The 23,288-nt window shown below is 42.6% G+C and overlaps 1 protein-coding gene across 2 annotated transcripts in view; it reads right to left on the reverse strand.

The window, feature by feature from the left end:
- LOC137321806 (chloride intracellular channel protein 5-like) overlaps positions 1–23,288 on the reverse strand; it is a 164,935-nt gene that overhangs the window by 61,954 nt on the left and 79,693 nt on the right. Inside the window, exon 1 of one of the 2 annotated variants that reach the window (XM_067984485.1) lies at positions 21,139–21,499. The exons of the other annotated variant lie outside the window; for it this stretch is intronic. Coding sequence (XP_067840586.1) covers positions 21,139–21,201 — 63 coding nt within the window. The 5' untranslated portion in view covers positions 21,202–21,499. Of the gene's footprint in view, positions 1–21,138; positions 21,500–23,288 lie in introns of those variants that run through there. 2 annotated transcript variants of the gene reach the window in all.

Below are 23,288 nucleotides of genomic sequence, written 5' to 3' on the forward strand. Positions count from 1 at the left end.
GACTTATTTGTGGGCTCCTTTATGGCTGGACTTTCCGCTGATACTGGATGGAGTCTGTGCAGTGCACACTTCGCCCAGTAGTCTCCTAAAATGGCAATAGGGGCCCCATGTAGTTCACAGGACTTCGATTTGCATTTTAAATAAGCCTGCGGCCTGACTTAGGGGTCGCTCCGAACACCTAGCAGTATCCCAGGGAATGGTTGCCGCGGCCAGAGCGATGGCGGGAACGTGCTACCATCTTGTTTTGCCGGGCTGGGGGCATAAATATTTAGCCCAATCTCTCATCAGTATCATCCAAACAGTTAAACACATGAATGTTGCTGTATTTATTTTATTTAAAATAAGATTTTTTTGGGAAAAGGCTGCTTTTTAAATGTTTTATTGATTAAAATGATCACTTCTGTGATTTCGTTTTTGATGAAGAACTGGACTGGAGATGTGAGAAACAATACATCCATACGAGATGCCATCTGCATGTGTAACTAAATGTACATGATGGTGTAAGATACCACTTCAGGCCACTAATCGCATACGGCTCACAAAAATTGGGAAATTCCAAGAAGTTGAAACAGTTGGCTTGTCTGTAAAATTTCACGTGAAAAATCATCAAAATATGTAGGGTGCTATCAGTAAATCTCAATTTACACCTGCAATGCTGCAAAACACCAATACAGCATCAAACAGGAAACTTGAGCCTCTTCTCAAATGGTCATGTCTATAATTAAAGTGTCAGCCAGGTCATGAAGGCTGCATCATGATTATCTTGTCCTGTAAACAAATTATGAAATCCCCAATGTTTAAATGAACAAATGTGGCAACTTTACCTTGTTCCTACAGCACAACTTAACAAGTAAGATTGCTTCTTTATAACGATACTCCAAATTGATAATTTGATGGGTTAAAAGCAGGTGATTAAATTGAGTGCTGCTGTTGCAGAGGTTGTTCAAAGCCTTAAGATTAACATCCTGTTATGAACTTGCCATGCATTTCAGCTTTAAACACGGTGGCAATTTTCTATTCGTGATTGCAACAATAACTGCTAATTGTGCCAACTTCAGCGATACTGCTGTATTCGCAGGGTGGTGAGGAAGGTAGAACTTGCTATAAAACTTTCCCTGTTCCAAACAGAGCTGTTGAAGCTGCGAGGCCCATCTACTCTTTTAAAGCAATATTCATTCAGAAAAATGTAAACAGCTTTTCAACAACAAAAAACAGCAGCATGATCATCGACCTAACAATAGTCAAATGCAATGCAGCAAACGACCACTGATATTCAATCTTTGTTACTGTGTTAGGTTTGACATGAGCTTTTCATCAAGTGAATGAAGTTCAAAAAACACTGCAGTAATTCAATACAATGTACCCACAATGGAAGAAAGATCTAGAAAATAACTTGATAACAATAACCGGCAGACTTCAATGACTGTGCACAAATTCTACTGTAATTCTAATTCTACTCGGAATAAAAAGGCAGTAAAATATTTGTAAATTTATGGCATACTAGAATAATTTGGCCTGTAACTTGCATTGCAAATCATATCATCATCCTCACATAACCAGAACATGACGGTAGTGTTGTGGAATGAGTTACAATGGCATGTAATAAAAGCTGATCTCCAGGCATTCATAAGACCATAAGACCATAAGAGATAGGAGCAGGAGTAGGCCATTCGGCCCCTCGAGCCCGCTCCGCCATTCAATAAGATCATGGCTGATCTGATTTTTACCTCAACTCCACTTTCCCACCCTTTCCCCATATCCTTTGACTCCCTTGCTGATCAAAAATTTACCTAACTCAGCCTTGAATGTATTCAATGACTCAGCCTCCACAGCTTCTTGGGGTAAAGAATTCCAAAGATTCACAACCCTCTGGGAGAAGAAATTCCTCCTCTTTTCTGTCTTAAACGGGCGACCCCTTATTCTGAGACTATGACCCCTAGTTTTAGATTCCCCCATGAGCATCTACCTCTCAGCATCTACCCTATTGAGTCCCCTCAGAATCTTGTATGTTTCAATAAGATCTCCTCTCATTCTTCTAAACTCCAATGAGTACAGACCCAACCTGTTCAATCTTTCCTCATAAGACAACCCTTCCATACCCAGAATCAACCTAGTGAGCCTTCTCTGAACTGCCTCCAATGCAAGTATGTCCTTCCTTAAATAAGGACACCAGAACTGTACGCAGTACTCCAGGTGTGGTCTCACCAGCACCCTGTACAGTTCTGGCATGACTTCCCTGTTTTTATACTCCATCCCCCTAGAAATAAAGGCCAATATTCCGTTTGCCTTCCGGATTACCTGCTGCACCTGTATGTTGACTTTTTGTATTTCATGTACGAGGACACCCAGATCCCTCTGTACCGCAGCATTTTGTAGTATTTCTCCATTCAAATAATATTTTGCTTTTTTATTTTTCCTCCCAAAGTGGATGACTTCACATTTTCCCACATTATATTCCATCTGCCAAATTTTTGCCCATTCGCTTAACCTGTCAATATCCCTTTGCAGACACTTTGTGTCCTCATCGCAACTTGCTTTTCCACCTATCTTTGTATCATCAGCAAATTTGGCCACAAGACACTCTGTTCCTTCATCCAAGTCATTGATACATATTGTAAATAGTTGAGGCCCCAGCACTCAACCCTGCGGTACCCCACTAGTTACAGATTGGCATTTTGAAAATGACCCTTTTATCCCAACTCTTTGTTTTCTGTTAGTTAGCCAATCCTCTATCCATGCCAGTATATTACCCCCATCACCATGAGCTCTTACCTTATGCAGTAATCTTATATGTGGCACCTTTTCGAATGCCTTTTGGAAATCCAAATATACTGCACCCATTGGTTCACCTTTATCCACCCTGCCCGTTACTTCCTCAAAGATCTCTAATAAATTTGTCAGACACGATTTCCCCTTCATAAAACCGTGTTGACTCTCCTTGATTGTATTATGCGTCTCCAAATGGATTCTAGCATTTTCCCAATGACAAATGTTAGGCTAACTGGTTTATATTAACCTGCTTTCTGTCTCACTCCCTTCTTGAATAGGGATGTTACGTTTGCGGTTTTCCAATCCGCTGGTACCTTTCCAGAATCTAGTGAATTCTGGAAGATTACAACCAATGCATCCACTATCTCTGTAGCCATTTCCTTTAAGGCCCTCGGATGCAAGCCATCAGGTCCAGGGGACTTGTCGGTCTTTGGACCCATTAGTTTACCAAGTACTTTTTCTCTAGCGATAGTGATTGCTTTTAGTTCCTCCCCTTTGCCCTTTGATTTTCTACTATTATTGGTATATTATTAGTGTCTTCTACTGTGAAGGCAGATATAAAATATCTGTTCAATTCCTTTGCCATTTCCTTGTTTTCCATTATTATTTCCCCAGTCTCACCCACTAAGGGACCAATGTTTACTTTAGCTACCCTCTTCCTTTTTATATACTTGTAGAAGCTTTTACAGTCAGTTTTTATATTTCTTGCTAGTTTACTCTCATAATTTATTTTCTCCCTCTTTATTATTCTTTTAGTCATCCTTTGCTGGTTTTTAAAGTTTTCCCAATCTTCGGGCTTACCAGTAATCTTTGCCATGTTGTATGCTTTTTCTTTTAACCTGATACCATCCTTTACTTCCTTAGTTAGCCATGGTTGGTTCACCCTTTTTGTGGAGTCTTTCCTCCTCACAGGGATATATTTTTGTTGCGAGTCATAAAATATCTTTTTAAATGTTTGCCACTGCTTATCCACCATTATAACATCTAATCTGTTTACCCAGTCCACTTTAGCCAATTCCACCCTCATTCCTTTATAATTGCCCTTATTTAAGTTTAATACAGTAGTTTCAGACCCAAGATCCTCACTCTCAAACTGGATGTGAAATTCTATCATGTTATGATCACTGCTTCCCAAGGGATCCTTTACTTTGAGATAATTAATTAATCCTGTTTCGTTACCCATTACCAGATCCAAAATGGCCTTTTCCCTGGTTGGTTCCCTGACGTATTGGTCTAAGAAACAGTCCCTAATACACTCTATGAATTCAATCCAGTTCCTACCTGCTGCAAAAAATAGTCCCTAATCTGGTACTAAGTTGGCATCTCACTTAGATAGGCCCCAGGGTAGCTGGTGTAGGAAATGAAAAAATGTCAAATGGTGAAGTAGAGGAGCTGGGGAATGCCGTTGGGGTGAGTTTATTCTGTAAGTACCGATGATGTACTTGACATTCCATTTCCCCACCTCTAACATTCCTCACGTTGATGATCGTAAAATTCACATAAAGAACAGAACCACAGATCTGTTCACCTCTCATGACCTTTGCATTAAAATCAAAACTAACGTTCAACTGTGAGCACTAGACTTCCAACCAGGAGGCCGTGAGCTCAAATCGCAGCTTTGACTACTGTTTGAACTTACCCACTCTCAATGGGCACTTTGGCCAGGTTTTTGGTCAAATTATTAGATGGAGCATTGCATGTATATAAACAGAGGTAGAACTAATGTCACCCTACCATGAAGTGGCATTGCCAGTCCATCCAGCTGATGTAGGAGGCATGACAGTGGAGGCAAGCAGAAAAAGAGAATAAATAAACTAGTTTTATTATATCAGTACATTACTCAAAGGATTGCTTTTTTTAAAAAAACATGTCCCTAACAAATATTTGCTGGGCACAGAAGACAGTGCTGTCTCATATAAACTGTTTCCCATCATTTCTATGTGGTAGTAACAGGCAACATTCTTTCATTGCTGCTCGTTAGAAGTGTTTGCATTTTCAAGTTACAGCTTTGGAGACCACAAAATTAAAATAGTGATAAAACCTAACCCCAGTAACGCAATCCAACATGATCAGCCTCCCTAGATCACCAAGGAACACTAACCACAGCCAGCCAGAGAATAAACTAGAGCCACAAACTCACCACTAAACTCCAGAGATTTAAAAAAAAACAGAATTCAGTTCTTTGCCTTCACAAGATAATAAAATAGGAAAACAAGGAGAAAAATATTGTTTAAATGCCTGTCTTTTTACCTGCCCCAGCCTTAGATGCCAAGCACTAAGACGGGGAAGTCTTCGGATGACAATGTAGACTAAGCAAGCAGAAAGGGGACATTAGTCACTCCGTATACCACTTGAAAAGTTACTGGTACAAACATGGTTTCTCATCTCTGTGCCAAAGTACAATGATGTGGAGATGCCGGTGATGGACTGGGGTTGACAATTGTAAACAATTTTACAACACCAAGTTATAGTCCAGCAATTTTATTTTAAATTCACAAGCTTTCGGAGACTTCCTCCTTCCTCAGGTAAACATTTACCTGAGGAAGGAGGAAGTCTCCGAAAGCTTGTGAATTTAAAATAAAATTGCTGGACTATAACTTGGTGTTGTAAAATTGTTTACAAAAGTACAATGAAGAATTATTCTACTGTGCTACTATGCCATGTTAAATGCATTTTGACCCTGACTTTTGAAGATTTAATGAATTAGGCTACAAAATCCATGGGAATTAGGCCAGAACCCAGATACACTGGGTCGCAGCCTTTGCTGCTAAGTCATAATATCATAGTAGGTACCACACAGGAGGCCATTCGGCCCATCGTGCATGTGCCAGCTCTTTTGAAAGAGCCATCCAATTGGCCCCATTACCCTTTTCTTTACCCCTAGACCTGTAATTTTTTTCCCTTCAAGAATTTATCCAATTCCCTTTTGAAAGTTACTACTGAATCTGCTTCCACCATCCATTTAGGTAGTGCATTCCAGATGCACTGGGCCTTTGTCATAGGGCCTTATTTGGGGCAGACAAACAGTCTTTTTGCATCAGAGATGGCGTAGCCGGGAGGGGAGACCCTGAGGCCTAGAGTTTCCTCAGTCCTAGGATGGGATCCACTGAGTGGCCATTATACCAGATGAAAGAAAACATATAGGCCTCCTGGCCAGCAGAAATGGGATCCACCTAGGTCTGGCTGGATCCCCAAAGCATAGGGAAGGAAGCTCTCCCCTTTAAAACTGCAGGGTTGCCGGCATAAAGAAAAGTGGCTGGCCATTTCTCCTGATTCCTCCCACCCTCTGGCAGGTGCCCAAGATGAACCCAAAGTGACATGAGGGTCTACCAAGAATAATTAAATGGCGGAACGTCCCCCGACCCCGGATACTGGAACAGGGTCAGCAGCAGAATGATCCTCAAGGGTCATGGATTCTCGGGCCCTTGGTGTTTACTGCTACCTAGATTTAATAGTCAAACTCAGTATTGCTTTACTGTCTTTTTTTGTTAAATAATGAAAAGAAAATGAGTGGCGATGGGCAAAATGGAACTGGTCAAGGAGCATACTCTGCCAAATCCCCGACTCCTGGTTTTTGTAACTTCTGACTCCAGTCTTTTGACCTCAACTTATTCTTAAAACCAGTTTCCCCCAATTCATTCTTTATTACTGGCAAAAAATAAGTTTAAACATTTTTTAAATGCCTTAACGTCAAATAGGTTTTCAATCCCTGGCCTTTAGTATCCTTAGAATTCCAATCTCTGCTTTCCATTAGGGATTTTTATTTCTTTAATTACATTTTGTTTTAAAAGTAACTTATTAAAATTTTAAATCCCACCCTTGTAATAGCAGGTGAGCTACAATTACACTGGAGAAAGAAGCTTAATTCTTTTAAAGTTCATCTGCTATTACTGAGGGGGAATAGGTTTCAATTAATAAATCTTAGCTTTTTAACATTATATACTTTCTTATTGGCAAATAGGGGATTCAAATCTTAGTTTGCTGTACCTAGGGCCCTTTCTTATTGATCATTCTAGCACTTAAAAGTACATTTTCAATGTAGTATTACTTTATACTGAAGTCCTGGGTTTTTCACTCACAGTGGAAGCCCAGCAGTGGTGGGAAGGCATCAGTCAGTGACAGCATTCCTTTAAGCAACAGGTTCATTGACTAGTTGGAGTTGATCTGAACTTTTAAGCAGACGACTGATCCTGCTCATGTAGGAAGGGACTTGACATGCCAAATCCTTGTTCCATTACCCACACCCACCCCCTGAATACCACCCCAAAATTTGGCAGAACCCAGATATCTCGACTTCAGTGTCTAGACTCATGTATGAAAAATGGGCACAAGTGGGAGGGACCAGAGGGGGCTGACATCTGTGAAACTGTACTGAGCATGAGGCAGCGCTTTGAGGAGGGAAGTGACAATTGGAGGGACAAAAAACAAATGTGTAAACAAACACATTAGGACTGTGTTTACTTAGTCTTCTGGTAAGAGGTGTCATTGCCACCTTATCTACAGAGAAAGATGTCACTATGAGGCACTGCCACTCACATGCCTGTGACAACCAACACTCAAACCATGTGCTTTACCCATCACTGGACACTGCACCAGGGACAATATCCACTTTGGTCACTCTGTAAAATGGGAGCTCTAACTACTGTCGCAGTACTTCCCAACTGTGGAAGCATGTACAGGTAAATAGTCTAGGAGTGAGGGGAAGGGAGAGCGAAAAGAAAATGTTTTACATCAGCACATTTTGTAAGTTCTGTGCGTCTGAGACTAGACAGATTGATTCTGCCTAGTCTCAATTTAAAATTAAAACTATTTTAACCACCCTTAAATTGAACCATTCTGTATACTGAACGCAAGTTCTCAAAACTCAAGTGCCAAGGGAATGTTAGTTCAATATTCACATTAGTTACAATGTTCCCCATATTAATTAGATTGCTTATGCAAAGCAAGCATTTGTTTGTGTTTCCATAGTTAAACCTTTGATGAGCTTTCCAACAATCAAACATGTCTGGACATGCTGACTGCTTAGCAGCATGTCTTTTGGTAGAGGGCCTTTCTGTTACTTGAGTTCAGAAAGTAAAAGTGTGATTATTATTTCCTTGCTGAGTAATAAGTAGAATCATGTATAATTCACAGTGTTGCTGCTTGCCGACAGTGGAGAGAAGTGAAATAGCTTAACCAGAAACCCAGACTGAGGTCTAGAAATTCACCCTGGAGCGCCTGTTTTTTGGGTGCTAAACGGCCTCCTCACCCTCCGATACGGCGGGCAGGAAGGGCACATTCATTACGAGCCGAAGTGTACTGCCTGCCATGTTGGTGTAGGCAAAAGTGTGCAGGGCCCACGCCTGAAACAGCTGTTAGGCCTCTTGCGTTACAACAGTGACTACATTTCAAAAGTACATCATGGGCTGTAAAGCACTTTGGGATGACCAGAGGTTGTGAAAGGCACTATATAAATGCAAGTCTTTCTTCCTTTTATTTGAATATGCAAATTACCTAATGCCTATTTGAAGCCCCCTCTGCAATATTGGGTTGCCTTGGCGCTGGCTGCATTCAGGAAAACCAGGTCTATATATGGGTTAACAGGTGGTGCTTAAAGGGAGCAGGCCGCAACCAACATGGGGGGTTAAATTGGTTAATACCCAAATTCAAGCGCGGGCATCACAGTGCGTGATTAACCCGTGTCCGCTGGTTCCGATGGAGGCCGCACGTGTGATTCGTGGTGCCTCCTCACTTACCTGATGGTAGCGCAGCAATCAGGCCGAGCTGTGATATTCTCACCAGCTTCGCACTTCTCACCAGCAGAGGGGGCCAGATGTCGCGTGAGTTGCTCGCATCTCTTAAAGGCAGCCTGCACTTCTTTTGTGCAAAATATAAGAATCGGGTCTGCATGGCGCCTGAACAGAGATCAGACATCGCACACGTAAAACATAGATGCAGGTCCCATCCCTATGTTTACAAACTGTTGAGTTATGTTAAAACATTGAATAAAGGTTGCGCACCATTAAATCCCACATCCTCCAGTCTGCACGCCAGACCTCACTAATCCGCCGATCTGAGTTTGTACCAGGCCTGTGAGAGAGCTGGCACCATTGTTCTCTGCTGATGCACTGGAGGCCTTGGTTCAAGAGGTGGACAGAAGGAGGGGCATCCTATATCCATAGTGGGGGCAAGAGGCCCTCCAGACATATGCTCAAGAGGCAGTGAGAGGCAGTAGAGGACGAAGACAATGCCAGGCGCAGAGCACCACGAACATGGATGCAGTGCAGGAAGAAGTTCAATGCTTTGACACGAGTGGTCAAGGTGAGTGAGCTCAACTGTCAAGTGACATCTCCTACCAACTGCACCATTAGCCGCATCCACTGCTCCACACACTACACCCCTCATCACCCACATACCAACAAACTCTTTCAATCAGTGCTCAACTCTTCCAATCAGATGCTTCCTCTCACTCTCACACTTTACCACTGTTGCAAGCTGCAACTCACAGGTCACACACACTGGCAGCTATTCAACCATGACAGACACATCACCCAGACATCCTGCAGGACATTCACCGACACACTTCTCGCTTTCTTGCAGGAGAAGGTGGCACATATCAGGAGGCAGCAAGTGGCAGTGGCATTTAGCCCCTCGAGCCTGTTCCACCATTCAATGAGATCATGGTGGACCTGTGACCTAACTCCATATACCTGCCTTAGCCCCATATCCCTTAATACCCTTGGTTAACAGAAATCTGTCACGCTCAGATTTAAAATTAACAATTGAGCTCGCATCAACTGCCATTTGCAGAAGAGCGTTCCAAACTTCTCCCACCCTTTGTGTATAGAACCATTTTCTAACTTAACTCCGACAAGTCCTGGCTCTAAATGTTAGGCTACACATATCCCTTGTCCTAGTACTCGAGTACAGGAGACCTCTAAAAACAGGTACAAATGCATCCGCTGCCAGAAAAACTAATCCATCAACTAACCTGTAAGTCCCGCATGGTCCCTTTAAATAGCACTGGTGGGGGTGTCCTCCAGGCAGTCTAAGACATGTTTAGCTGTTCATGGTTAAGACAGTGCGTTGGCTGGAGCATTGAGTGCCAAAATGATGTCTATCACTTTAAATCACGCTGCATACCGATCTAACGCATATTCTCCCTACTTTACATGCTGCGGCTGTTCGTTATCTGTGCCTGCGCGAACCACTTTACCAAGATGGCATCTGGTGCATATCACGCTAGAAGCGTGCGCGCGCATTCCGGATGTCATTTTGGGACCTCAGGTGGCCGCGTAGTGCCTGAAAAATGGGTGCTACACGTCCGAATTTCTAGCCCATGGTATTTAAAATATATTTGGCTGAATGTTAACCCAGGAGGAGCAGAAGTGCTTCTCCCGACTCCACATTCAAGCCACTCGGACCGCTGCCAGCCACTGATCATGACCTAGACCCCCCCCGCATCCCACCGCTACCCCCACCCATAGATCCCGGTTTCTGCCCTCCCCAACCGATCCCAACCTCTGTCCGCTACCCACCCTTACCCATCACCGCTACCCAACCCCTCCTGGCCACCGCAACCCTCCTGACCCGATTACCCACCTTCCCGACCCCCTTTCTAACACGATCGCTGTTGTCACATTGACCCGATCTTCGATTTCTTTAGGTAGTTGCAGCTCGCTGGCTCGAAGACAATGAGGCCCGAGGCCCAATATCATGTGTGCCATGGGCTTATCCATTCAGGCCCGGGGATTGTTCACAAAAAAGGGCGCGCTCAAATTTCTAGGCCTGTAACTCTTTAAAGAAAGACATCTGATACCACAGTTTTCCCTCCAATTTTTCCATCCAATTATTCCCTTTTCTCTCGAGCTGATAACTTATTTTGGATATAATTCAATACAGTACTTCAATCCAGTTTTGCCACTAAAATGATTTTATTAATTTACTGATTTTGTGCCCTAGTTTTCAAGGGATAAGGGGGTGAAAGAGGGTGGTAATTTTCCTATGTCTCCCTATTATCACTGTGAATCGCATGCACAAAAATAATAATGCAAAATCAAGAAATTAATAAAACCTCAAATGTTGGCAATGCTGCTTAAGCAACTGGTCATTCTTCATGAGCGAGCTTGGACATGGAGGTTGAGAAATTCCTGGGCCCCCGATGTGGGAGCATAAATGCAATGGGGTGGGATTACACCTGCCAAAATCAGAGGAGGCTGACCCCAAGCTCAGCTAATTTGAATTTACCCTGGTCAGATACGCTGTAGGGAGGATGGAAAATTCGAGAAGGGGGTGCAGCAAGGACATACATTCTGAATTTAAAGGACTGCATATAGTTAAATCGCTCTTCGAAGAGAGACTGAACTTGCTGATGCAACAGTAGGGAAAAGGTAAGCATTTAACTTCTCTGATGCTGATGTGGAAGTGATACTAGGCCAAATTAGAGAAAGCAGGGTTGCAATAATTGGAGTATCAGGGAAGAGGCGACCACATGCAGCAGCAGGTGTCACCTGGAAGGAGATTGCTGTGGCCGTGAGTGGGACCTCCATAACCTCAAGGTCTCCGCTGCAGTGTTTGAAGACATTTAATGATCTCATTAGGTCAGTAAAGGTAAGAGTATCCGCATGAATAACAGGATAGATAAATGAATCGCAAGAAAAGCGCATGGGTGTTCCCCAAGCACAATAATCAAGCATTGTCCTTTGGGTATCACATGGCACCATGTACCTTGTCCCAGAAGTAAAACCACTTGGCAGCACTCATGTCACTTGTCACATATCCTGTAATGCGTGCTAGCACAATGAAGTCTCAAATGCTAGGTCCTTGCTCTCTTACACCTAACATTACCATTGCACTAACACCCAAGAGGGGATCAACTTATTGCAGGGCAGCATAGGGAGAGTGGCAGCTGCCAGAGCATCTGCAAACCTTCTCCTGCTTCTTGAGAGATCCAGGCTCTAACAACTCAATGTGGAGGTAGTGAATGAAGGACTGCAGATCTTGGGGAATTGTCTGGAGAAGTCAGTGTCAGTCAGATTAAAAAGCATCCTTTAGTCCCACCGAGATGTTGCCCTGTATATTGTCCGTGCTGTGGACATTGTTGCTATACGCAAAGCTGCAACCAAACAGACCTCCTCCAAAGCTTCATAACTGAAGCACAGCCTCCTGTGACAGAGTTCCTATAAACGGACTCAGAACATATACCTGGGTTCAAACATCCTGCTGTAGTGTAGTGCCGGGATGGTCTGGCTCTTCTCTGGTGCTACTTGATTAATCTGGCTTTGATTACAGCCTCTTGCTGCACCTCTTCCCCCAGCATATATCGTGTAAAGTGGGATTCCCATTTGGAAAACGCATTGTGCAGCTCTCAGATACTGGCTCAGTAATTCTTTCAAAATATAATTCTTTACAAGGTTAATGCAGATTTGTAAGGCAAAGGCTTCCCGAGTAGGAGTGAAAATGTTTTCCTTTACCTGCTGTGAGTCGCAGGATATGACCAAAAGTTTCCACAAGCAATCTCAGTTGTCCCTTTAACCAAGTACTTCCACCTTGATGAACAGCTCCTGGAAAACTACACCTTTTAAGCAGTGGCGCATATTCCCATCCTAACTCGGTCACTTGCATGTGACTACTACTGGGAGGGCAGTCACTTCTGCAGTGGAACACCATTGCCTCCAAGTTCCCATTCGAGTCACATACCATTCTGACTTGGACTTTTATCTCTGTTCCTTCAGTGCCACTGGGTCAAAATCCTGGAATTCACCACAAGGACCGCGGCAGTTCAGGGAGAAGGCCCACCACGCGAGCCTGCTAGCGTCGCCACATCCCAAGAACAAATAAAAAAAAGTAAGTGGAACTAGAGTATATTGCTCCTGTGTTGCACAGGCACTGTCTCCTTCTGTACTTCAATTTCCATGATTATATTTCTGAACTTTAACCAGGAGACAGGACTCTAATGCTTCTGCTACACTTGCCTCATAAGCATGAGTGAAACATATTTAATAACAGCAAATAAGAGTGCCCAGGGCTCACAGCCTGTTTCACCTGAACACAGTGCTAAGTCTACTCACTGATGAATGTACTTGCCAGGGAGGTCAGCTGTTAGCTGCTGGTAAGTAGATACAAGACAACTTTAATGCGCATCATGACATGGTGACCTCATTACATGTCATGGATACTGAGGTGTTATGTCACCACCTCCGTCATTATATCGGAACGGACGCAGTTTGGTGGAGGCTGTGGAGATCAATGTGTGATTAAGCTGCTCTATACTGTGATTTTCACACTGAATTTACGTCAGTATGCCGATAGAGTTCATGTGAAAATTGTCATCTAACACAGGTTTACTTCAGCACTTAAGATCACTTTGGATAAAATCGACTTTCACTGAATATATCACAAATCAGTTACAAACCCAGATTCATTAGGAGGTGTGACAGTTGACATGTCAGCCAGGTTAGAATCATGGCATACAAAGATCAGAGATATTGCCATCATAATGGGTAGACCACAATTTGTAAATGTAAATTCATACCTTCCCTCCTGAATGTCAGCTTTCGCATGTGCGCCAACATCACCCAGCTCGACCACTCCACCACTTCTCTCAACCCCTCCACTACCATAGTTATGACACTGTCTTTTTAAAGGTTGCAAATTATTATTAAAGCTGGTCATGTTTTAACCACATTCATGGAATCAAAATACAGAAGTACGAATGTCATCAAAACATGAAAAACATTAGAAGATGAGTTTCAGAGATAGGAATACAATGTGATCAGTTCTTTTTTATCGAGTCCTTTCCTTAGTCACTACTATGTGCAAAACATCAGCCTTAGCATATTTCTAGTAATTATTATTACATACTTGTTCAAGTTGTCAAACTTGTAAGAAATTATAAGCAAATTTATATCTAATCTTTTTATTCAGTATTATGAGCTGAGTTTATCACAGAAAACTGTTAAAAACCAAGCAGAAACATTGAAATCATTCCTTTTTTCTGATCTATGGAACTTCCCGAGTTGAAACACTGAAGACCCCCGCCTATGACTCAAAGCCAGATTGACTAGGTTTCAATAGCCACTTGCGGTATTGCATTCTGCATTGTATATCCTTTGTGTGAAAAAAATTATTCAAACCTCCCTTCTTTTTATTTCCAATAGTAATCATAACTTTATACCCCTTCATAATTTTGAACACTTCTACTAGATCTCCACTTAACCTTCTCTGCTCCAGTGAATACAGCGCTAGCTTTTAAAGTCTCATTAGAGCAACATCCTCTTGTATAATCCCAGCAAATCTATGTTGCACCTTTCCATGGCTCTTTCCACCCACTCTATAGTCTATGTGCTCCTGCATTCTTCCTCAGTTTGCCATGCTCCCTAATTTAGTACTAATGAATGTTGACATTATTCTTGCTAAGCTATAAACCATACATGGATAACAAGAGAGATCCCAAATCAGATCCTTGGGGCACACTACCAGCTACAATTTGCCAATTTGAGAAACAGCACTTACGCTTAACAAATACCTAATTTGAATACTAATCTGGCCAGGCATAGCACTGACGGAAGGTATAGGAAAGTCAGGGGCAGCTTTAGGCCTCCTACGCCAGCAGCTGCATGCTGGGCCTCAGAGATCGGGACCTTCTGGCTGCCGATGGAGATTGGAAGGCAGAAGGTCCCATTTCCATTTGAAGATCCAGGGAGGAGTGCCTCAAGCTACAAAAATCAACCTATCTGGCAATCTTCAGCCTGTCCCCACACCCCGACAGACTGTCTGGTTGGCAGAATTTTGGGGACAGGCCGTTGTGTGAAATTTTCTGGGCCTCTTTATCTGACATACCCAGCCAACCTTTGATCCAGAAAATGAGCTCGGAGGGCAGAACGACCCCTCCCACCTCACTTACATTGCTTCGACAAGAGAAGACGTAGGGAATGGGTCTCTGCCCTTCTTTCCTGACCTTTGCACCAGGGCATTCCCCAGCAGCAAGGGTCAGGAAAATTGTCCCCAAAACTCCTTTTACCATTTTGTTGAACTGGAGGTTAGATATGTGCTTTGAGCAATGAGATAAATCACCAGTTAATCTGTTTTCTATTGGTGTTGGTTGAAGGAGAACGTCCCTGCTCTTCTTCAAATAGTGCCACAGGATCTTTTACATCCACCGGAGAGGGCAAGTGGGACCTCAGTTTAACATCTCATCCAGAAGACAGCACTTCAGTGCAGATTGTATCCTCAACAGATTAAACTTCACAACTTGAAGGCAAAGTTAATTATTATTTAGCATAACTATTGCCAGTAGTTATTGATTGCCTTTGGCAGGGTCACATCAGGGCTATCAGGCAGATTATCTGATCAGTACATACTGATTTTGGTAGGCAAACAGTCTGAGTGGTCTCATTAGAATTACTGGGAAGAGGCAAGGTAGGAACAAGAAGCTGTCTTTAAAAAGAGTCTGTTTATAGGCCAGACAGTGAGGATGAAATTCTTATCTCTCTGATGACTGTCTTGATTTAAAGTTAGGACCACATTTTTAAAATTTGTTCAACAACATAATGGTCTTATCACTACACTTGTGTTCTGAAACATCTGGAACCTCCATAAACTTTTATTGTCCATATATTAGCAATATATATTCAGCAGAATCATTAATATCAACTCATCAAGCCAACCACCTTCATGGAATACAGGACACCAGACAAATCTTACAAAGTAGATATGAACAAGAAAGCAATATTTTTCATACTGATAACAGGTCATGTGATACAACAAAACACACATCCGAGCTTAAATGAAAATTAAAAAATTTACCCCACGGCTGATGGGAGGCAGATGAAGTCAGCTTTTGATGGCAGTGTTGGAATGATGCAAGCATACTTCGAATCCCAGCACACACTCTTGTTGCATTTGATCCAAGTTATAGATATCCAGTGTTCTATTGAAAACACTTCCCATTACAATAGCAATCTTCATCATAAAGGAATACTCTGAAATGCGTGTCCGCCTTGACTGAGTTATCATGCTCAAAAGACAGTTCTTCTCAGGCAGGATTCATTCTAATTGTTCAATCTTGTATTTAGCTTCCACCCAACACTGCCTTGATTTTCTGTCTCTGCACTTTTGAAACCAAAATTTTCAAATCATAAAAGTTCGATGCAGCGAACATTGCCGCTGACACAGGAAGTGATTGGCTGTCAGACCATCATGGGTTAAGGTGTTCTGAATTCAGTCTGAACACGATATTCACACTTAACTTAGGGCAGTCATAAACATTGCAATATTTTATTTATAACCACAGCGATCAAAGTAGAATGGTGGTATAGTTTTGTGTTCACCCACAATTAGAAGGTGGCAGGGCATGTGGAACTTTTAGTTTTGCATTGCCAGTTTTCCTGGCCTACTCTACCACATTTGCCCAGTTGTTTACAGAATCATTGCTGAGAAACTGCAGTGACTTACATCTTCAGCTCAATTCACCATCACTGCACCAGTGAGTACTGCTGCCGGTATATTTTAGGACTAAATGACAATCAATCCTTGTGACACTTGCTGTTCTAGAAAGCTCCCTGCTCTCGGGTGTCTGCTAATTAGTGTATCTAACAATCTGCCCCTTACCGTCTCTAAACTCTGCCAAGACAAGGATCTGCCAGAAAGAAAATCTGTAACAAAACATTGTGCTTCAGGAAAACTTAGAATGCAAAGAAAACAATAACTCCACTACAATCATCATACAGAGTTCAATTTGCCAATGAAAATTTAGAATTGAATCTGTTCCACTGTGTTATTCCTCTCCACCGTTGGTATTTGATCCAAACATTGATGTTTCAGGTTACTGAGCTGGAGTGCTCGTCACCCTTCAGTTCTGTTGTCACTGACAGCTATGTGCCAGTGGACGATTGCCATTTCAACTGCTACAGTACAAACCCTCACAATCTTGGACAGTGGTGCTAATTTAGTAGCTGCCTCATCCTTTGCTTTACACTGTACTGGTCAGCAGTCCTACAGTACGAGAGGAGCATGTCCCCACATTTTAACATGGTCTTCCTGGTAATGCTGAAAATATGCTGTAATTATGTTTTTTCACAGGGGTGGGGGGCAGTTATTTCCAGGGGCAGTTATTTCCAGGTTTATTTTAGAAGTAAATGGTGGACAACGAGTGCTCATGACTTTGCACAGCCCAGGATTGTACAGCTTCAGCCCAAAGAAGGAATGTTATTGCAAATGAAGTAACAATGGGAAATATCTCAAATTCGGTAAAACTGTACACACATGGACATTTTTCTGCACAGGGTAACAAGGGTATGACTGGAAAGTACCAGAAACCACAGCACCATTTTGAGTCAAAGAATATTTTAGGCTAGTGTAAATGGCGCTTTAGAGTACTGGGACTTTTAACAGTTTTCAAAGTGAACATATTTCCTTCTTTAGTGAGATAATATTAAGGCCCTAACCAGATCCGATTACTTGTGACCCACACAAATGACAGGAAAAAGTCATGGTCAACCCATGGCCTTAATAGTTTATCTGCAGGGTTATTTATAGGGTTCAAACAAACTATATTTATAGACAGCTGCTGGTGGACACATCAACAGCAGCAGCAGCATCAGAAATATACGGATCAAATTCTATACCAAAGCCAGGAAGTAGGCTGGTTTCTCTTTTACTAAATGCTAGATAGAATTATTTTGAGAACCAATTGCTCCATGTAATGTACCACGATTACATTGATGGAAACATAATTCTCCTCTCCTAAAAGTCGTATCGCCTACAGTTCCAAGAGTGGCAGTGGTCTTCCCAAGTGGCCATTCTTGTCATGTGGGCCTGGGCAATGAGGGGCCGATAATATGACCCACACACCATGCCACCGCTGTATGCAAATGAGCTGACCGCGCCAGACAAAACAAGGTCAGCTCATTTGCATAATTGTATGGCTCTGGGCACCTCTCATAATGCTTTCTGAGCACCAAGGCAATATTGTCAGGTGCCAGCAGCCCATGAAGGGTAGTTTACTAATATGGGGGAGAGGGTCGGAAGCCACCGTACAAGAGGCCAGAGTATATGATTCTTTTCTTATTCGAATGGGAGTTTCCTCTTCCCCGCATGTTCCACATGGTTGCTGTGCAAGTGGACCACTGTTCAGGTGCTCCAGCTACATTATGGAAAGGCCTTCTCATTTACTCATTTATATTGGCGTCGAGGGCCTCGCTAGTGTACAGTTTGTGTGCAAGCTCCCAGCCCCTGCTGCACTATCCACTTACACTGGGGCCGCTGAGTGCCTAAGGCATGTTGTAGGCTTCAGGACTCTGTGCCCAATTTTCCAGGGCGCATTATCCGCGCAGGTGTTACAGTCAATCCCCCCCTCTCTCTCCACCCCCCCACCCCACCCAATGTAGCTCAATCCAGAGTGAGAACTTTAGACAAACTTTTTCCAGGCATACTGAAGCCAATTATGATGTGCTTTCTGCCACCCTCAGACCAGCTCACTCAGCAAAGGCAGTGGATGAAACCCGAGCTCTGATTTTGAGTTTGGGAAAGCTAGCGGTGTACATGCCTATGTGGATGGTGTGAGAGGGACCAGTGTGGCCAGATGGAACGTTTGCCGTTTTCATCAAAGTTAGAATGTGCGCGCCTTCATTGTTGACCCACAGCTGCACAGTGGCAAAAGGAGTTGACAATCAGGGAGCTTCCCTCCACTTAGCCTGTCTGAACAATCAGCTCCCTCCAAGAAGACAGCTTCCTCCTCATTTCTTCCTCCTGTTCTCAAGAGGCAGCAGGTGTCCACTGAACACAGACACTGCTTCAGATTATGAAACAGATGGTGACATTCCTGCTTCCTTTGGCTGGACTGCACAGTAGGACCCACCTGGCTGGTCCAAAGGCCAGAACAATTGCTTCAGCGTGCTGACGGTTTGTTCCACGCCAACTCTGATGACGACATGGGCATCATCATTGTGCCACCCTGCTGCTGTGCGGAAGCTCCTGATTGCTGTAATGAGCCAGTGTTGCAAAGGGTGGTCCGGTCTCCTAAAGGCCAACCATTCATTCTGCGGAGACTCTCAAAGAGTTTCAACCACAGTGGACTGTTGCAGAACGAACAAGTCATGGCAGTTTCCTGAGAAATGGGCATCGACATAAAAAATTATATTTCCATGATCACTAATCTGAAAACTTTGGAGTTCTCATGTGAAGCAATATTGAAACGTGGCTCCCATCAACAATACCCCGCAACGTAGAAACCCTGCCAGCCTGAAAACTTTGCAAGCCTCTCAAGCTCTTGGAAACTAATGAAGATGCTGCCGTTGGTAAACACAGTGTCTGTCACTTGTTTGATGTATCTGTGTACAGTCAAATTGCTGATGTGGCTGATGTCCCCTGTTATAGTCTGGAATGATCCTGCAGCATAAAAAGTTAAGACCGCGGTCACTTCAACAGCTACAGTTAGTGCCTTGGCATTCTTGGAAGTAGTCTGAAAAACAGTCCGCAGCAGATAGAATAGGTTAAGTCACTGTTTCTCTGGTGAATCAGAGATCATAAAAACAGGTCTCCTTGGACATCTGCAGGCGTCACAGGAGAGGTCTCTGCTGGTGAGGTTCCATCGCCTACACAGAGCGTCGGAAAACCCACTCGTGGTATTTTCCTGATTTGTTTGGTTCAGAACTGCAACATTTGGCACATTTATCACTGAGCCAAAGAGCTCTTTACATCTGTTACCAATATAATGTTTCATTATCGACTTTTAAAAGAGCAATTTTAAAAAAAACAACAAATGCGTTGTTTTAAAAATTGAACAAAAAAACCCCAAAAAGTCTCCACTTGTCCTGGGTGGAGCACCACCTTGACTGGACTGCTTTGCATTAACCATAGGTTTACCTATAGGCACTCCTGGGATCTGCAAGGGGATTCTTGAAGTCTTCAGATTTCTGTATCATTCTGTATTTGTTGATTTATATATAAATTGATTTCAGAAAATGTTTTTATTAGTGATATTAATGTTTTCCTTTGGATAGCTAACACTATCTCTTGGAATTTAGGACAGGGAACACCTTAAAGTGTTAACATTTTCAGGGGGTCCCACACAGAAAGGTTTGAAAACCATTGCCATAAACTCTGATTGGTATTCTATTTGTAGGTCTTCTGCTCGGCAGAATGGGACTTATAGACAGGGCAAAGGATGCACTGGACGCTGGTCAAGTTTCCAGCATGGCCCTGGCCTGCAGACTGACCCCGGAAGAATTTCCTGACACACTTCATTTGAGTTACACTCCAGAGTTTGGTGCAACTTGAATGGAAAATCTAGGCCAATATATATACAGATATGAAGTAGTTTTTGAAGTGCTTTAATTTTTTTGTTGTTTGTTTATCGAATTTTGTATTGCTGAGGTGCGGAGCTGCAATTATTTTCAAATTTAGACCGAGGTTGGAGCTTTGAACGCGCGGTTCTGTCCATCTCAACAATAATGCATCTCAGTGGCAGACTGATCAGTTACATGGCTGTTCTCTGAACCACTAAAGGGCTTAAATGTCTCTTTCATGTCTTGGTGACTAGAACTGGACACAGTACTCAAGGTGTGTCTGACCAAAGCACCATACTGTTTGAGCATGATTTGTATTCTACTGTTTTGGCTATATAGTTTAGCATTCCAATTGATTTTTCTGTTGCTGCTCCACAATGATTTGACATGTTGATCATTAAGTTTGCTAAGACCCCGAGGTCTCTTTTACTTCATCTTGATGAGATCAGCTAACCAGCACAGACCAGGGATCAAACTTGGGATCTTCCTGCTCCATGTGCTTCAGTTCCACATGAGTCAGTGCGCTCACCAACTGATCCAATGAGGGAACGGATATTAAATATTTACTGTTATTTATTCATTGACAAATACATTCTGAAAATTGAAAGTGTGACAGTTTTATTTTACGGTAGCAAGATAACAGCCTAATTTATACAACACGATGGATGGCCCAAGGAATTTTTTCCCCATTTGGAGAGGCGGCATTTATGCACTGTCACATTCATCATATTTATAACATGAAGAGAGATGGAATCATTGTTTTTGATGTATTTCGTGGCCTCATCCATTATTATATGACACTAATATGTCACAAAAAAAATTTCCAGTACTCACTCGTGAGAAGCTTAAACCAACGTTTTAGCAAACACACCTGTTGTACAAATATTATTAAACATTTACTGTACCGAAACAGACTTGATCATAAAAAGCTTATTAAAACTCCAGTGTGTTTAGACTACAAATATGTCAGTCTATGAGACAGAAATATTATCATTTTGTAGGATTTTTCACTACCTATCTCATTCTTTGGACATACTCGTAACTGCAAACAAAATCCCCTTTTCCTCGCTTGCAAAAGGAGCTAATTTAAAGAGCATCCTACCTTAACAAACAGTTCTATTTCAGGGTCCTTGTCTAACCCGTTGACAGGAGCCAAGCCAGCCATGTCAAAGTGGGTTCAGGTCCTCTGATCCCTGCTGTTCTTCAGCTCAGAGCTTCAATAATCCACATAGAACCATTCACACATTCCCCCACCTGGGACAGCTCCAGCAGAGTCCGAATACCATCTAGTCAAGCTTAATATCATCAACGTATTCCTGTCGTTCAAAGTAAACTTTCATTGAAATTGTTTTAAGTCCCAGGCTGCTGTACAGGATTAATGGTCCTTAGAGAAAGCAACAAGTGCCTCCTGTTTTTTTCCCTTTACAGAGTAGAGCTCCTCTCTCGACTTCTATTAATTGTACATGTTCTAAGTGAGGTAGGAAGGCAGCCAAAAATAGTCTGTGGCAGTAAGAGGAAAGGGGCTGGGTTACACACAGAGGGAGGAGCCAACCTCTGATCTCATTTTATTTATTTTCTTTTAACCAATTAGGCCGACAGCTCCTTTCATCTCACTGGTTAATGTCTGAATTATGCTGCCACAGTGACAGAAACACAGAGATTATTCTATATAAACAGACATTAGTCATCCTGACCCTTTCTTTGGCAGAAACTAATGTGGAGCTTTGAACAGGGTGTTAGCTGCAAGCAATATATCTATATTTATGTTTAACCATTATGGGCAGATGAGGAGAAGAGACTTCCTATGTGTGTTAGGTGTAGTGAAATCACACACAGAGACAATCTTCTCCCTAATTTCACTGTTTTTGCAATCAGTAAAATGCTCACTGACCGAGTTCTAAGGGTATAAATTGATATACGTGGCACTTTTTTTTACATCCGAAAAACTGGCGCAAAGTACATCAATTTAGCAGTGGGTCAGCCTGCTAAATTCATGGGGTCCATTTTTTAGGCATACCACTTACCCATTCCCATTGTCAATGCCTGAGAAAAGTGCGGCACTTATCAACAAATGTTGCTTGCTTTTATTTTCTAATAATAACATGACAATGAATGGAAAGAAAAGTCACCTGTTAATATTTTCATCCCTTTTGGTCTCTCTGGGCATGCACCACTGTGAGTGAGAAAACAGCTAGGCAACTACTCCCAGGACTCCATACTGAAGTCAGGCAACAGCAATATTGGGATGACTTTCCTGTTGATTTTCCCTCACTCCATGGAGGAAAGTTCCTGGCCTCTGCTTGGTGACACTCCACAGCAATACAATTGAGATTGGCACTGTGAAATGAGGGATCGATCCTGCATCCCATCACTCTGTACAACCTTATGTTGATGCACCAATGCTTCAGAACAGGATTCTCCCCCCACTCCCCCCCCCACCAAATCATGTAAATTTGAGTAATAAATATTGCAGACCTACTGGTGCACAGTGGCATCATAAACATTGGGCCTGATTTTGAGTTCACGTTGCCAAAAAGGAGCCTTGCCCACTGGCTGCACATATTAGGAATTTGCAGATGTACTGGGCCACAATTTGCCCCCCATAATAGCTGGAAGATCAACGGTGGCATACCTGTGGTTTCCTGATAGTCACGGCTGGCTGGCGGGCAAGGTGCCTCACCGCCATTAATGACTCAGAAAATCAGCCCCATCAATGACACCACTACATTAATCTGTCATCTAAATTTACCTTCAGTTAGTCATTATTTTAAAAATTCTAAATGATCTGCTTACCAGGATGTCAACAGGCAATCTATCAGGCTATTGTCAATTACAATATTTGTCCAATGGACCAACCCTACATTATTATGAATGTCGTCAGCTCGAGTGAGTCTGTGAATAGGTATGCAAAGGGTGCCCAACGCTTAGCATCTGAGCACCAGGTAATGCGTAAATGATGGAGCTTGGGCCATGACACAGTAATGATAGCTTAACAGTAATACATACTGTGTGATGTATACAGAGGTAAAATGTAATGTGAAAAAGTAACATGAATTTCATGATTTATAATTACATATTAGTACAGAATCTGCATACTTCTCATTTGCTACCTATTTTATGGAATGTTGTAAATTCCAACCAGGAATTTAACTTTGTTCCCTACACACCCTCCCTCACCGCTACACACTGCTGCTTTACTATGTCTCCATGACATCCACCAGTCACTTCAAGCCCTGGCTCCTGTGTTCATCA

The sequence above is a fragment of the Heptranchias perlo genome, chromosome 5 (genome assembly GCF_035084215.1).
Source record: "Heptranchias perlo isolate sHepPer1 chromosome 5, sHepPer1.hap1, whole genome shotgun sequence".
NCBI lineage: Eukaryota > Metazoa > Chordata > Chondrichthyes > Hexanchiformes > Hexanchidae > Heptranchias > Heptranchias perlo.